The 16,296-nt window shown below is 50.0% G+C and overlaps 1 protein-coding gene across 1 annotated transcript in view; it reads left to right on the forward strand.

Moving 5' to 3' along the window:
* Nucleotides 1–301: 301 nt before the first annotated feature.
* The window catches only part of Foxo3 (forkhead box O3), a 96,407-nt gene continuing 80,412 nt past the window's right edge, over nt 302–16,296 (forward strand). Inside the window, 1 exon segment of the mRNA XM_028890255.2 lies at nt 302–1,194. Within this exon segment, the coding sequence (XP_028746088.1) occupies nt 577–1,194 (618 nt within the window). The 5' untranslated portion in view covers nt 302–576.

Consider the following 16,296-nt stretch of genomic DNA (forward strand, 5'->3'; position numbering starts at 1 on the left):
AGCCCGGGACTCCGGTGACTTGGGCTGCGCCTCCGCGGGAGGCACTAGGGCGGGCCGGAGCGAAACATAAACAAACGCACGCCCGCCCTCCGCCCGCCCGCCCTCCGCGGTGCGGCGGGGGTCTGCAGGCTGCCCACTGACGGGCGCGGGCGCCCCTCCCCTCCCCTCCCCCCGTCCCCCTCCCTCCGCCCCGTCCCCCTCCCTCCGCCCCGCCACCTAGCCCGGGAGAGACCTGCGGATCTGGCGACGGCCGCGGGGGAGGGGGCTGCCCCGTGCGCGGCCGTCGATTCGCTCGCGTCTCCCGGGCGGCCTGGCCAGGGGGCGGCGTCTGCTGCGCCAGGTTCGCGGGACGCACGTCCCCAGGTCCGCCCGTTCCAGGAGGAGGAGGAGGCGGCGGCGGCGGCGGTGGCGGGCGAGGAGTCTCGGAGGACTGGGCTCCCGCACGGGATAACCAACTCTCTCTTCGCGCTTCCCCAGGCAGCCGGAGCCAGAGCCTTCGCGGCGCCCGGGTCTTCTCCCGCCGCACCCAGCCTGGGCGCGAGAGCCCGAGCCGCGGGCGGCGGGCAGGCGGCGAGGATGGCAGAGGCACCGGCCTCCCCGGTCCCGCTCTCTCCGCTGGAAGTGGAGCTGGACCCAGAGTTCGAGCCCCAGAGTCGGCCGCGCTCCTGTACGTGGCCCCTGCAGAGGCCGGAGCTGCAGGCGAGCCCGGCCAAGCCCTCGGGGGAGACGGCCGCGGACTCCATGATCCCCGAGGAGGACGACGATGAAGACGACGAGGACGGCGGCGGCCGGGCCAGCTCGGCCATGGTGATCGGTGGCGGCTTGAGCAGCACGCTGGGCTCCGGGTTGCTCCTCGAGGACTCGGCCAGGCTGCTGGCTCCCGGAGGGCAGGACCTCGGGTCCGGGCCAGCGTCCGCCGCAGGCGCGCTGAGTGGGGGCACGCAGACGCCGCTGCAGCCTCAGCAGCCACTGCCACCGCCGCAGCCGGGGGCGGCTGGGGGCTCCGGGCAGCCGAGAAAATGCTCTTCGCGGCGGAATGCCTGGGGGAACCTGTCCTACGCCGACCTGATCACCCGCGCCATCGAGAGCTCCCCGGACAAACGACTCACTTTGTCCCAGATCTACGAGTGGATGGTGCGCTGTGTGCCCTACTTCAAGGATAAGGGCGACAGCAACAGCTCTGCGGGCTGGAAGGTGCGTACCTACCGGGGGCTGGCGGCCGGACCTGCCAGGCGCGTACTGAAGCGAGCGTTCCGCCCGCGCCCGGGGAGGGTTGGCAGGGAAGCCTCTCTTGTAAGGCTTTTTTTTTTTGGAGGGGAGGGGGGTTCTTTTCACCCCTGGAGGAGGAAGGCTTGGAAATGGCCTCAGAGGGGGAAAAGGAGTGTCCCGAGCAAGCCTTGGGCATGCCTAGGTGAGGAGGCTGTGGGCAGGGGACAGTAACGAGGGAAGGACGGGGACATTTGTATTTATTTGCTGGGTTACCCCGATTGGGGCGCGGAGGTAGGCCCGCGGCCGACTTTGGAATAGAAGTGGGATGCAGCGAGGACAGTGTGGGTGGAGGGAAGGGGCGTATGTTGGGGGAGTGTTCGGGACTGCGTTCAAGTCAGTGGCAGGAGCATGATACCAGCAAACTGAATGTGGATCCTTGGGTCCAACTTGTGCCTGTGGGTGTTGACACCAACAGGCAAATCGATCCCATTAGAAAAAGCAATGATTGTAGACTGTTTCCTGGCCGGCTCTCATGCCTTTCCTGCTCACATACCTTAATTCTTTAGAATTGTCACTCCAGCAAGCCTGCCAGCAGGTAGCCTCTGAAATGCTCTGGGGCTTGGAACAGGCCAGGTTCGTCACCCCAAAGTGTACCGGCTACACCTGCTGTTCCTGTGGAGGCCCATGCTGCTGCAGGCAGTGTTCGAGGCCGGGGTCGAGCTTTGGAGACTCGAGTCTGAGCTTTACCTGTGTGGGAGGGAGGGGGGGCGTTGATAGAAGGGTTGGGCCGTAATGGCTTCTACCTATAAATGAGCCAGAGAGAGACTTCTTCTGTTCCTTTTCGGCCTCTTGGGGCACCCGACACGTGGGAGGGGGAGAGGTGAGGAAAGGCTATGATGTAATGACTTCCTGGGGTAGGCATCCAAAGAGATTAACTCCTGTTTCCCTGCTGGGCTGCCATGCTCTTCTGGGCACCTCCAGGCCCATTCCCCTGGAAGTCGCCGCAGAGGCCCTCCTCACTGGAGTCGTCACTTACCCTTGCTTTTGCTTACAGTTTTCTTCTTTTTCCTTACTTCTCTGTCTTTGTGGAGCTCTGTGACTCCTGGGTTCTAGGTTTTTAGGTGTATAAAGTAAGAACAGTTCATTTTTGTGGAGAGCTGAAATAGAGCTTTAAAAGCCTTGCAGCTAAAATGTCTCCCAAAAAGTGACCTCGTCCTGAAGAGGCCTTGCTTAGATGGTTTAGAAGCCAAACGTGTGTTTTGATACCATTCCACAAATCTGTCTCGTTTCAGATGATTCCAGTGCTGATGTTACAAGTCTTATATTTGATCTGATTTTATTGATTTCTGAAGGGATGACATAAGTGTGAGGTGAGGGTTGTTTCCAGAAGGGATGGGGCTTCTGTTTCCAAGTATTGCTAATGTGATAGCTTTGAACACGGCTTTGGAGTGGATGGCAAGGGTTTATGTCTGTGTACATTGTCGGGAAGGTGTGTGTAGAATTGGGCAAAATGCTTTTGGGAGTTTGGAATATTTCTCAAAAATTTCATACTTGAAATTAAATCCTACAAATTTGAATTAGCTATAGAGAATCTATTAGTTGAAGGTTACTTAACTGTAAAATTAACATAGGGCTTTTAACCTTCCTAATGAATGTCTGTGTATATGTATGTATTATTTACAGTTTGTGTGTGTGTGTGTGTGTGTGTGTGTGTGTGTGTGTTTGTGTGCGTGTAAGTCAGAGGCCAGCTCTGGGGAGTGGTTCTCTCCTTTCATCATGTGGGTCCTGGGGTGGATCTCAGGCCATTAGGTTGGTGGCAGGTGACTTCACCTCTTAACCGTCTTCACCAGCCCCATCCACTGAGTTCTAGGATTACAAAAGCTGTTTAGTTCCACAATAGTGTTTCTAGCTATTGTGTCTATAGAAATACCAGTTTTGTATGTCTGAATGTTTAATTTTTTTTAGACTTACTTCAGAAAGTGGTTACCAAAAGTAGCCATGAATTGAGTTTGGTCCATATTTTCATAAAGATTTCAGGATTTCAATAGAGGGGGGTAGTCATATGTGGTTTTATAACTGTGACTTTGTCTCACAGTCCCCCCCCACTACTATCTCTATCTGACTAAAGCCATATGAAATATTAAAAATAGAATACTTCAAGGCTTATTATGTGTTTCAGGGCATATGTTTTCTAGTTATTTGTACTTTAATTCTGTGTGTCAAGTAATCCTTGAAGACTGGAAGGAGTGTAATTTAGTTGAAGTTTTTGTAAGTTGATCTTCATCAAAAGCAATGGCCAGGCAGGGACGTCCATGTCTCTAATGATGCAGAGAGAAGGCCCTTGACTCGAGGCTGGTTTTATGTACTGGCTGTGACTAATAGGCAGCCTTTCTCGTTTGCTGGTTTGGTGGGGCTGGAAGACAAGGTAAAGGGGAGAAAGGTCAGGAGCTAAGTGTGACCCACTTCCATGCATCGGAGTTTAGGAACCCACTCCTGTAATGAATAGTCATTTTGGAAACCTGCACTTCAACCACACTGCTTTCGTTGTGAGTTACTCTTCAGAGTGTTTAGCTTCTAAAATGGTCTAGAATTCAGGTTAACTTGCAGACACTTGCATACAGGGCAGGTATACAGGGTCTTAAACTTACTTCTTCTGTGGCTTTTTGGGCCAGACCATCATGTGACTCTAGAACCAGAATCATCACTTTAAGATTATAGAATGAAGCTGGAGCATGATGGCGCACACCTTTAATCACAGCTCTCGGGAGGCAGAGGCAGAGGCAGGCAGCCTCTGAGTGTGAGGCCAGCCTGGGCTACAGAGTGAGTTCTGGGACTACTTAATAGAAAGACTATCTCAAAACAAACAAACAAACAAAAACACCCCCCAAATTACAGAATTAGAAAAGAGCCTTGGAAGCTGGAACGCAGACCAGTCATTTCCAGCGCTGACTGACTTTTTAGAGTCACCTGGGAACAATTGAAAACTACTAGCGCTCAGAGAATTGGATGGAATTTGGCTCATGTGTGACAGCATCAGCGCTTTTTTTTTTTTTTTTTTTTTTTGCTTTGGTTCCTCAGGTGATCCTAATGTATAGTCAGGACGAAGTTTGCTGATGTAGTTCGATCCTTTCACTGGAGAAGAACCTGGTATTTCCAGAGATTGAGAGCTATTCTCAGATCACAAGGAGCACGAGGCTAATTAGTAGCTACAGGTCTAGAGGTCTTGGTCACTGGGCTTTCTCGAACTGTTTTCTTGAAATTGGTCTTGTAAAAATTTGCTTTCCTGAGAAGCACAATTGCCCCTCCCGCCAGCCTGCAGACACTGGTGGTTATTTCAGCATCAGAAGGACGGGGTGGGGGGTGGGGTGGGGGTGTCATATTTGGGTCGCTGCATGATCTGTCGTCTGTCGGTTGCTTAGGAAGCCTGAAGTAGCACAAATGGCAGGAAAGATAGCATTTTAACAAAAGAGGAAGCCCTTGCCCAATGCATGCTACGCCTAGGGGGATGATGGCTATCTCTCCCAGGCTCCCTTACCTCAGCCTTACAGTAGACCAACAACCAGATGTAAGGGTAAAGTTCCTCTCTTCAGATTAAGTTTACGTGAAGGGCACTGCAGTGAGTTCCCTCAGTTCCCCTTGTATTGGGAGACCCCAAGGACTCTAGGGTTTACCAGGAACCCCCCTTCATCATTTACTCCCTTATCCAGATCCCCACATGCACTCATTTCTCATGGTTAGGGCAGGGTCATACTAAACAGCCCTGGGTTTCTTTGGGGTACCTACTGTGTGAAGACATCTGCTCCAGTGCAGAGGGTGAGTCTTCCAAGTCTGAGCCTTTCATGGGAAAGTGTTGCCAAGGTTTAAAAAAAAAAAAAAAAGATGAAGGTTGACCTGCCCACAGTGCCTCCAGGGAGGAACCCCAGACCTGGGGAGACTTCAACATACTGTATTTAAAAAAATGTTATTTTAATTTAGTTTTAAATTTCAAAATGACACAGCCATAATTCCATGTTGGTTTGTAATCTTGATATTTGCCCCTTTGGCTGCCGAAGGGCCAGTTACAGTTATGTGTGAAGAATCTGTCTTCTGCTTGGCCTGGGCTCTTTTGTAATTTCCTCTGGCAGCCCTCTCTGTCAGTGATTCTCAATAACACACTTCCTCTTTCTACAGCAGCCCGCACAGGGGACTGTTTTCCTCTTTTGCAGAGCTGTGTCATTGACCTGTGAGTGAAGAAATTGGACCTCTTAGACTTTGATCTTTGAACCTCATGTAACAGAAAGGCACTTCAGAGAGAAGCTAAGTGTGTGTTTTCGTGTGTTTATCTCCTCAGAAAATGAAACTATAGCGGGCTTATTTTTAGGAGACTTTAGGAGGGTTCTATTTTAGGGAAATGATACCATAGAACGTGTTGAAGATAAACTTTTTAGTGCTTGCTTCTGATTTGTATTTAAACATACCAGATAGTTTTATCTGGAAGATAATGAAAAGGCCTTGTCTACTAAAAAAAAAAAAAAAATCGTTTACTTGGACTAGGAAAAAAATTCCAAAACTTAGCAGGCGTCATCCACCTTTGATGACAGTGCCGAGGTGAGCCTGGCAGGCCCGTGCATTTTGGCGAGTTCCCATTTACCCATCATCCACCTTTGATGACAGTGCCGAGGTGAGCCAGGCAGGCCCATGCATTTTGGCGAGTTCCCACTTACCCATGGCTGCTGACCAGAGTGCAGATTTCTAGGGCTGGAGAGAAAATGGAGTTTATTTTGTTCTAATATCTCTTTCCTTTGGGAGACAAACTTGATCCTTTTCCTGACTTACTTATTTCCTTTATGTGTGTCACAAACGAGGCGTCTAGGAACCAGTTTGCCTTCTGGCTCCTTGAGGAAGAGCTGGGGAGCAGACCTCCATAAGTGTGTTCCTTACTATCCCTTGATAGGACACTCGGGAGTAAGTGATGGAAGGTGGCAGCATGGAAACTCTTGGTGCCCACCTCCATCAGTCCCGGTTCCATTCGTTCAGCATCTGTCAGCATCTGTTTCTTAAAAGCATACTGTTCACAGGGCATTCTGCCCAGCCCCAGGGATACGGTGGTAGGATACGGCAGACAAAATTCCAGTTCACGAGAGTTTGTGTTCTAGAGGGCAGACCGGCTGCTGCCAGGAAGGCTGTGCTCTGTGAGCGTGTCCTTACTGCTCACGCTTGGCATTTTGCACACCTGGGTCTCCACCTTTCCCAGAGCCTCTCTCTGTCCTGGGGCTCTCGGCAGGTGACTTTGAGCTTGCTGTGTAGATGGGAAGCCTCTGCAGCCTGAGGCCCGGAGTTGGAGTCAGTGTGAGAGGAGCCTGAGTTTCCAGAGTGCTCCCCTGTGTGGAGCATTGCTCCGAGGCGAGCGCTTCAGTCCTCTTCAGGCGAGGAACCTGACAGAGCTGAATCATCTGCAGGGCTTTTCACTGACCACATTCGTAACCAAAGCTGCGCTTCCACTTTCTGGTGAAGTGTGAGGCCAGGGACACACGCGTGTCGGGGTCAGAGCTTCCCGGCCTGCTGGGGTGTGGTTGAAGTGTGTTCACAGGCGTGCAGGGCACCACTGCTGGGCAGTGTCTGCCGATAGCCACTGTGGTATCACAGCTGTTCTTGTCGTGCAGGTTCTTTCCAGTTCTGCAAGCTCCTACTTCATTTGCTCTGCCTGGCTCCTCCTCCTCCTCCTCCTCCTCCTCCTCCTCCTCCTCCTCCTCCTCCCCCCCCTCTGGGCTGACTCTCACAGGAGGGCCTGTTTCTCTCCTCCATTCTCCACCAGCGCTCAGTTCGTCCTGCTGACAAAGTCCTCTAGGCTTCCTTGCCCAGCTCACGCCCTGACTCCTGCCTGGTTCTGACTCGCACACGTCCACAGTGTTAGAGACAGGCCAGGATGTGCTCTGACACCAGGAGGTGGTTTTTGGTTCCTTGTGTCCTCGGCCCATAAGGGTGGCCTTCTTCTGAGATTCTTGTTGCTGAAAGTTGAAACTGGGACTCAGGACCGAGCTGGTGAGGTGACCGGGATGCTCGCAGGTGTGAAGGTTTCAGCAGCCTTAGTCCACCTGGCTTGGATGTTGACAGGATGTGGTGTGAAGGTGTACTGTTTGTTCCTTACTGTCAGAGTCTGGGAAACCTACAGTTCACACCAGAACTGGGAGGCAGCGCCATGGACAGCATTTCATTAAGGAAGGGATGAGGTCGGGGTTGCCCGTCTGTGTACCATGCTGTCTTCAGCATCAGCGCACTCGGCAGGGTCCCTGAGCAGTTGGTGGCGCAAAGTTTCTATCTCTCTCACGGGAGCGAAGCTGGTCAGTGAAATGAAGTTGTTTGGAATCTTCTGTATTTGGGGATGTAAGCCTTGGAGGCACTTTTCAAGTTTCATATCTGTCTCCTAGGAAATAAGTCACCTGTGAAGGGAGAGGAGCTACCAGTCAGTCCGTGTGACCAGCCACGTCAGGGCCAGCCTGTGGCTTTTCTGAGTTAGGGATTTCCTGAATAGGTGGTTAGGTAGGTAACTTAGATAGAAGACCCAGATTCTGATTACATCACTGCCAGAGAGTCTCGGTAAGGTCAGTCATTGTATCCATGACCCTGACCACTTTCATCCCCTTCCCCGCTTAGGAAAACCAAAAGAACCGTCTGCACCTGTGGAGGGCTGTGCCGGACCTGGCCTGGTGGGGTGCAGATGTGTGACTGGAGGATATTGCAGGCTAGGCTGCTTTAGAGTGCCAGTGTCCTACTTCTCAAGGGTGCTTGGGCTTTCATCTCGATCTTTTTTCTTCTTTCCCCTGGTGCCGGGTGACTGTTAGGCCATAGCGCTGCAGAGTGAACACACGCTAACTCCCTGGTTGGCTGTGGCCCTGCTAGCCTGTGGTGAAGAAGCCAAGAGGAGCCAGGTTATCCTGAGGCTCCCCATACCTGAGTTGTCCGAGGCACCCTAGTCCAGCAGTGAGGAGCGACTGCAGGGCAGGGAAGGCTCACGGCACAGTTGGCACAGTTGGCACAGTTGGCACAGTGGGCAGGGGCCAGGGCAGGGGCTCTGCCCCCACGGCAACAGCCTAGCCATGTGTTTCCCTTCGGAGTGAGCGGGGGACAGACAGAGTCCGTGGGGATGCGTGTGCAGTTCCTAGTGTGGGTTTTGAAGTTTACCGTTCACTTCTTTGAAGGCCTGTATGTGCGTGTGTAGGGAGAATCCATAGTTCTTCTCGCAGTCTGTGTACCTCTTAAAGTGGTCATTTTGTTCCTGAAGCCGCGGGCAACCTAAATTCAGAGCCAGCACAGGGAGGGAGTGCCCAGGTCCTGAGACTGGTCCTGACTGTATCTTCCTCCGTAAAGCTAAGATGTCTTGATCTAAAGAACTCTAGTAAGTAGTGCTTCCGTGACTAAACGTCATCGTTCGAAAAGGGTAATTTGAGCTGGAGATTAAAGACTAAAAGTAACTTTCTAAAAGAAAGCCTTGGTTTCCCATGCTCACTTCCTGCCTAAAATAGTTAACTAAGAATTTTTATTTAATTTTCTAAGAGTCTGGCTTTGTAGCCCAGGCTGTCCTTGAACTTGCAGTCTCCCTAACTCAGCTACTGAAGGCTGGGGTCATGTGATCCTCCCCACAGGTGTGCTTTTCCCACTAAAAGTGCTCTTGGCTGCCTTTTGTGCCTTAGCATATCTGGTCCTGATGTTTGTAGGAATAATTATTTATACCTGACACCGAGGGGCTGGGTTGATGGCTTGCTTGGTAAAATGGTTTACCATGCAGGCGCCAAGACTTAAGTTTGCGCCCCAGAGTCCGCGGAAAGCGGGCACGGTAGCCTGGGGAGATGGCATGGGTGAGAGCACTTGCTCTTGAGTGTGAGGATCTGAGTTCAAATCCCAGTAAAAGGCCAGGGCGTGTCCACCTGTGCCCTTAAAACTGTGAGGAGGAAGCAGGATTCCAAGAGCTCCCTGGCCAGCTTAGCCCCAAATGGCGAGTGTCCAGTTCAGTGGCAGGCCCTGTCTTGAGGCAGTCAGAGCCGAAGAAGATAACTGGTACATTCCACAGGCCTCCGCACGTGCATTCACAAGCACACACCCCTGCCCACTGCTGTGTGGTGCACACTAGCAGCCTAGCCCCAATGGGTCAGCCCCAGACCACTGAGAGATCATGTCTCAACAAACAAGATATGAAAAAGCAGGTAGAGTGCACCCAAAAAGTGACAATTTGGCTCTGGCCACACACGCACACGCACACGCACACACACACACACACACACACACTCTGAAGATTATAGATTGTGTTAAAATCAGTAGAATATTCTGTTTTAGTACTGTTTGGATTGTGGTCCAGGCCTTCCGGAGTCCTGTGAGCCTGAACGTGATTTCTAGTCCAGTCTTGGTGGCTGTGGATCTGGGGAGACTGTTAACTATGACCTTCTAACTCTGTGGCGCTGAAATCTGCCATCATTCTTTGTTTGCTCCCTGCCTTGCGAAGATAGTTTTATTTAGACTTGGTGATTGTAGTGGGTTGAATCACGCATTTCCACGATTCGTGGCTACCTGGAACCTCTGAGTGTGACCTGATTGGAAGCAAGGTAATTGTGACTTGCTTAGCATTTACACCGTGTGCCAACTGCTCACCTATGTGATTTTGTTTTTCATTTGTTTGTTTATGTTTAACATTGATCCTACAAGGTAAGTAAATCCCAGGAGAAGGAAATGGTTTTTTTTTTAATTTGGTTTTTCGAGACAGGGTTTCTCTGTGTAGCTTTGCGCCTTTCCTGGAACTCGCTTTGGAGACCAGGCTGGCCTCGAACTCACAGAGATCCGCCTGGCTCTGCCTCCCGAGTGCTGGGATTAAAGGCGTGCGCCACCACCGCCCAGCAAGGAAATGGTTTAAGATCACCAAAAGTAATTTGGGATGAAAACGTAGCCTGACTCTGGGGCTCTTACCCCTTCTTTTATGCTCTTCTGCCTCCTGGAGTGTGTGTGGGATACCGTGATTTGGAAGTTAAACAGCAGCCACCGAGGGAGTTGCTGCTTGCTGCTTGCTGCATTCTCTCTGTAGAGCCTCAGTGGTACTCACATTCATCCTGCGGAGTGCTGTGGATCGCTGTGGATCTTTGGAGCTGCGGCTGATAGCATCTAACGGGCGGCAGCGTCTCCGAGCTGCTGTCTTAGTGACCTTTCCATTGCTGTGAAGAGACCGTGACCAAGACAACTTAGAGAATCAAGCTTTTAATGGCTTACAGTTTTGGAGAGTCATCCATGACCGCCTGACAGGGAGCATGGCAGCAGACCAGAAGGAATGGCGCTGGAGAGCTTGTATCTTGCTTGAGACATCACTACAAGACAGAGCTAACTGGGAATGGCATGGGCTTTTGAAGCCTCAAAACCCACCCCAGTGACACACCTTTAGCCAGGCCACACCTCCTCATCCTTCCCAAACAGTTCTGCCAACTGGGAACCAAGCATTCAAATCTATGTGAGTCCATGGAACCATTCTCTTTCAAACCACCACAGTTGAGGAATGGAATTGGGCCGTGATTTTTGCCCCTTTCCCTGGATATTTTCATGGACTGAAGAAAACCCGAGGAATCTGCGCACGGCTGGGCCGTTAGTGGAGACTAAGGAACTCGAGACTTACACTTTCAATCTGTAGATTCAGCAGTTCTGCCTTCTGGTTTAGCGTGGGTCACATACAGAGTGCACTGTCTAGAAATGGCAGAGTAATACATAGTGTGTAGACAGTCTTTGGGCTGGGCTTTCATCCCTGAGGGACTTGTGCCTCCCGACAACAGGACATCTGTGCTTTTGCAGCAGGCAGACAGGTGATGGCAAGGTCCCAAGAAAAAGTAGGTTTCAAGAAAAAAAAAAAAAGTTTGCAAGTTCCTGGCAGAAGTTTGGCTTCAGAATCAGATTTCATAATTGAAGGTATTAAAAATATTTTTCTGAGGTGGCTGACTCTCTGCAGAGCCGTTCTGAGGTTCAGAGGCGGGCTGCCAAGGCAGTCGGAGCTGCTGCGTAGCGCACGTTGCCAGTCAGGTGAGTTACCTCTGCCGCAGAGCGGGCTGCTTTTGTCTTCAAGGCACTAGGGCTGAGCAGGCCCCAAAGTGCTAGTTGCCACAGTTGGCCATGTGCTAATAGAACAGGACGACGAGCAGAATGCTACATATCACAGGTCACTCTGTGTGTGCCGGAGGAAACCCAGGCCGTGGCTTTCCTTCTGGTGAAGATAGGCGAGTGGAATCTGGAGACTCTCCAGATGATAGCCTGAGCCCCCTTGATAAGTGTGAGTGTGCGGGTCGGTCCTGCCCGATAACTCAAGCAGCCGGCACGCAGACAGGGTGGGGCGGAGGGCGGAGGGCAGCTGAGCTGGCAGTGCCAGTGCCCACGGTAGCCTTTAAACGAGGGGGCACAAAATTCCATTCACTGGAGCTTGTTGGTGTCTCCTTGGAAACTGGTGGTGTGGTTGAATGGAGGGCTAGGACTGGCAGTGCTAGAGTACTTTCCTAGCAGACCAAAAAAAAAAGGGCCTAGTGAAGGTGTCCATTCAGGTCACTCACATCTCAGAACTGCCTTTTTTCCTGAAGTACGTTTATTAAATTTAAAACTGCTGCTCTTTCATTATAAATTATCCAGATAATTACCTTGGCTCTATAGTTCACAGCAAGCTTGTGCTGAGTGATGTTTAAAGCCTCCTGCTTGCCACCTTCTCTTGATTTTTTTTTCATTTTAGTTCTCCTTAATATTATTTAATATTCCTTAAGTTTATTTAATATTCAGTTAAGTTTCTTTCTTGTTTTAACAGTTTTTCAAAGTAAAACACTTTTTCCTAGAAGTCTGCATTTGAACTTTTGGGGTGTGTGTGTGTGTGACAGAGAGAGAGACAGAGAGAGAGAGAGAGAGAGAGAGAGAGAGAGAGAGAGAGAGAGAGAGAGGGTGGTGGGGGTGGGGGGTGGGGGGTGGGAAACAGGGTCTTACTGTGTAGTTCCGTCTGGCCCCGAGTGAGATCCTGCTCCTCCAGCCTCCTGCGTGCCGAGAGCATGGCCTGGCACCACCACTGCCAGCTCCTTTCATTCCACTCCGAGTACATCCACGCGGTAACCCCCCCCCCCCCAGGTAAAGAGTCAGTGTTGACCTTTCAGCGCTCAGGCCCTTAGCTGGTTGTTCTGGGCCTCTGAGCCAGTGTCCGTCCCCAGGTTAATCTGCTTAAGTCTCGCTGACTCTTGATACTTTTCAGTGGGTCCTGTGTTCTGTTTCCTCGTTTTCTCTGGCCGTCGGTTCCATGGGTCACCTGAGAAGGGCCGTCTCTCTTTGCTGGTTCTTTTTCTGTATCGCTCCATCAACAGCATCCGTCTGCTGTTGTATATCAGTGCATGTATTGTACAGACGAGTAGCCCCCCACAGGCTAACACAGTTTGAAGCAAGCCATTTTTTGAGTAAAATTGAAGCTGTGAGTTCAAGCATTCATCTGAATCTCTTTAGAAAAGACGAAAAGATCAGACCATCTGCACCATTTATATAACCCATGAAGCGGGCCTGGAAATCTGGAAACAACCTGGTGCTGGCTTGTTTAGAGCGGTCTTCCCGCAGATGCTCTGGGGCGCTGCTTTAGCGTTCTGGGGCTCTTAGCTCAGGTAGCTAACTCCCTGGGTGAGCTGGGATACTGTTTCTTGAAATTAGTGTCCTAGATCAGGCCTTCTATCTCCAGCCCCATCCAGGAAAGATAAGTTTACAGCCTCCTGTTTGAACGGGTGCATGTCCTCCGCTGAACTGAACTTCCTCAATCAGTCCCAGCTAGTCTCTTCCTTTCCAAGAACGATCCTTATTTCAGATGGAAAGGTGCTGTGATTTGGGCTGTATTTTCGGCTTTATCACACCCAGTTGCTAAGGTAATGTTTGGCCCTCACCTTGGACAAGGGTTAGTTGTTGTTCTTTGATAGGTAGGGAGAGATTTATTCTAATAATCTCATAAAATCAGAGACTGCTTCTGGTTAAGGAACATAGTTATGAGTTCAAGAATTTGTCTAGATACCTTTGGGGTGGGGGGAAGATTAGATCAGGTACATCTTTTGTGTAGTTTGGAGAAAGAAGCCTGAACTGACCACTGAAAGTGCCCTTGGCCTGATTGTTAAGGCGACCTGTGGCAGATACCAATTCGAAGTTTGTGGGCACCCATCCTGACTTGTTAAATTAGGGAGGCACTCACTGTGTGTTAAATTAGGGAGGCGATCGTGTGTTAGTGGAAACCATTGACTTCTAAAATAGGCTTAAAAAGATTACCAAGTGAATTTTTAAATAAAAAATTGCAATTCTCATTTGAATTTTTAAAGATGCCTATATTCTATAACCAAATTTTAATTGATCAGCCTGTTTTAGTTTTTCATGAAGTAAAAATATGCCTAGAATTTTGATTGTTATTGGTCTTAGTTTTTGGAGACAGGGTCTATTGGGCTGACCTTGAACTTGCTGGAGGTCCTTCTGCTTCAAGCTTTTCAAGTGTTGGATACAGGCGTGACCACACCTAGGGTTTTCTCTGTGGGCGTCTCGGATCTGCCCTATGATGTCCTTCTTCTTTCAGTCTGCCTGGTGTCTTGTTCTCGGAATAATGTTATTTTAGGCACACCATTCTGCCTCAAACAGGACCATAAAGCTGACAAAAGACGTTCCCTTGCTTGTTATCTCGTGCATTTTTATTGCTCAAGAAGAAAATCTGTTGATTTTATTGTTTGCATCACATGATTTTACAACTTTGAAAACCTATTTATCAGAGTGTTGCTGGATGATCGTTTGAACTACCGAGTGCTTGGAGAGTTTTTAAATCTATCTCCCCCTTAAACAAAACAAAACAGCTATTTTGCTGAGGGAGAAAATTTATCGTTCTGGCACATGGTTTCAAGGTTGAACCTTTAGATAATTTGCAAACAGTCCAAGCTGCTTTGCCTTTAGTTTGTGACTGTTAGCTCTTCTGGGGGAAAGTACACCTTGTTATAGAAGGGTTTCCTGATAGGCTCTTGGACTGTTACCAAGTCTTTGGCAAATGAGGGCACACTCTAGCTGTGTTTTAGAATCAGGTGGAGAGCCTTAGAAACAACAGTGCTCAAGTCCCACTTAGGACAGGTCTGTAGGGATCTCCGGCTGCAGGGCCTCAGCCTGCCCCTCTCTCTCTCTCTGTCTGTCTCTCTGTCTCTCTCTCTCTCTCTCTCTCTCTGTCTCTGTCTCTGTCTCTGTCTCTGTCTCTCTCTCTGTCTCTCAGCTTCCCAGGTGGCTATAATGTACAGCCAGAGTTGAGAACCATGGTCTTAGAGAAATGAGAGAGTCGCGTTCTGTGGAAGTCATTGGCTATTTCAGTAATGACTTTTTGGACCCCCTTTACCCTCCCTTCTCTGTGGGAAGATTACAAGGTACAGTTCACCCCCTGGGAGCTCTGAACGAAGAGAGATGTGGTGAGCTGATCTAAGGCTCTTGAGACAATACATCATTCCTTAACAAGCTGTGTTTAACTCCAACCTCTTCTCCTTTCTGCCTCTAATTGTACTTGGTTTATTTAAACTTCCCACCTCCCACTTGTTTTTCTAGTCTCTGTTGGACCCTACTTAACTTATTTTGAAGCCTGTAGGAACTTGTAAGGAGAGATGGTACTGTTTGGAGACATTGTATAAGACTGGAAAAGTGAGTTAACTTGTTTCTTTGGAGAAGCTGCTGTGGTGTGCAGCGTTGGGCTCCGCCATACACTGTCCCTGAGCTCTTGGCGGTGGTAATAAGGTTCTCAGACCAACAGTGCTGACGTCACACAGGCACGTGTTGGGAATGCAGCTCCTCAGGCCCATCCCAGACACACTAAATCAGAAATTCTGGACGGCAAGTCTGTGTTTTAACAAGCCCTCTGGCGGTTGTGCTGCAAGCTGAGGTCTCAAAACTAGACTTTTTTATATGTCTATTTTAAGATTTATTTGTGAGTTTTGCTTGTGTGTATATATGGGCACCCTGCACGTTTCTGACAGGTGAGAGGTGGTTGTCAGATGCCCTGTAACTGGAGCTGTAGACGGCTGTGGGCTGCCAGGCGGGTTCTGGGAATTGAACCTAGAGCCTCTGGAGGAGCAGCCAACTCTATTAACTGCTGAACCATTTCTCCAGCCCCAGAAACTCTCTTCTAAAGTCATTTGCTAAATGCATGGGGTGCTTGTGATGATTTAAGAAGTCAGAATCATAATTCTCATGCCACTTGGTTTATGAATCCTGGCAAAGGGAAAAATGAACAGACATATTGTGATGGAGTCTGTTGAGTGCAGTCAAGTCTGGTTCCCTGAGTATTGCAGACTAATCTTTTTTTCCTGTGTCGCTTTCTGCGAAAGGCAGGGAGCAGGCTCCTTCCAGGACACCAGTTATGGGAACAAAGGATCCTACTGCGTTGTATAAGAAAACCTGCCTTCATCCTGAGATACATAATGCATTCCCAGGGCTTGTTCTAGATTGGATTCTTGTTTCATGGTCTTCCCTGTTTGTTTGTGTTCTTGCCTTTGGGGAAATGTCCCCAGTTTGAGACCAGTATGAGTCCAGGGAGAAGCCTCTGACTCATCCCCAGACAGCCCTGAGATGTGTGGGAGAACGATAAGATGAAAATGTGCTGGGTGTAACCAGGGAGAAGGGGAGGAGAGGGGAACAAGCTCTAGCCTAGCCATGAAGTCAGGAGTGAGCAGGTGACATCTGTCTTGGCTCAGGGTCCTAAATGGTGCCTGGCCTACTTCCCCACAAGGTGAAGCCAGGGGCAGATGGAATTATTGCTGCCTGCCAGTGTCATTGGATTTGTAGTCCATTAAGCAGGGCCTTCTCGGCGGCCATATCAGACGTAGCTGATGGCTTTGGGGTATAAATAGAGAACAGCGGGGTAGGCAGTTCATTTCAGGATCTGTTCCTTAGCAGCTGCTTCAGAATGTTGCGTGGCATCCATAAACACTTCATCTGATGCATCGTGAGGGAGACGACCTGTACTAGTTCGGATTATAAATCCTTCTGTGTTGTAGCACCCTGGGTCTCCTAGCCCCGAGGATGCTGACCTTGAGTGTGGCCTCCCAGGTGGCAGTGTGCTGGGCTCTAAGGAGT

This window comes from Peromyscus leucopus, chromosome 8a (genome assembly GCF_004664715.2).
Source record: "Peromyscus leucopus breed LL Stock chromosome 8a, UCI_PerLeu_2.1, whole genome shotgun sequence".
In the NCBI taxonomy this organism is placed as follows: Eukaryota; Metazoa; Chordata; class Mammalia; order Rodentia; family Cricetidae; genus Peromyscus; species Peromyscus leucopus.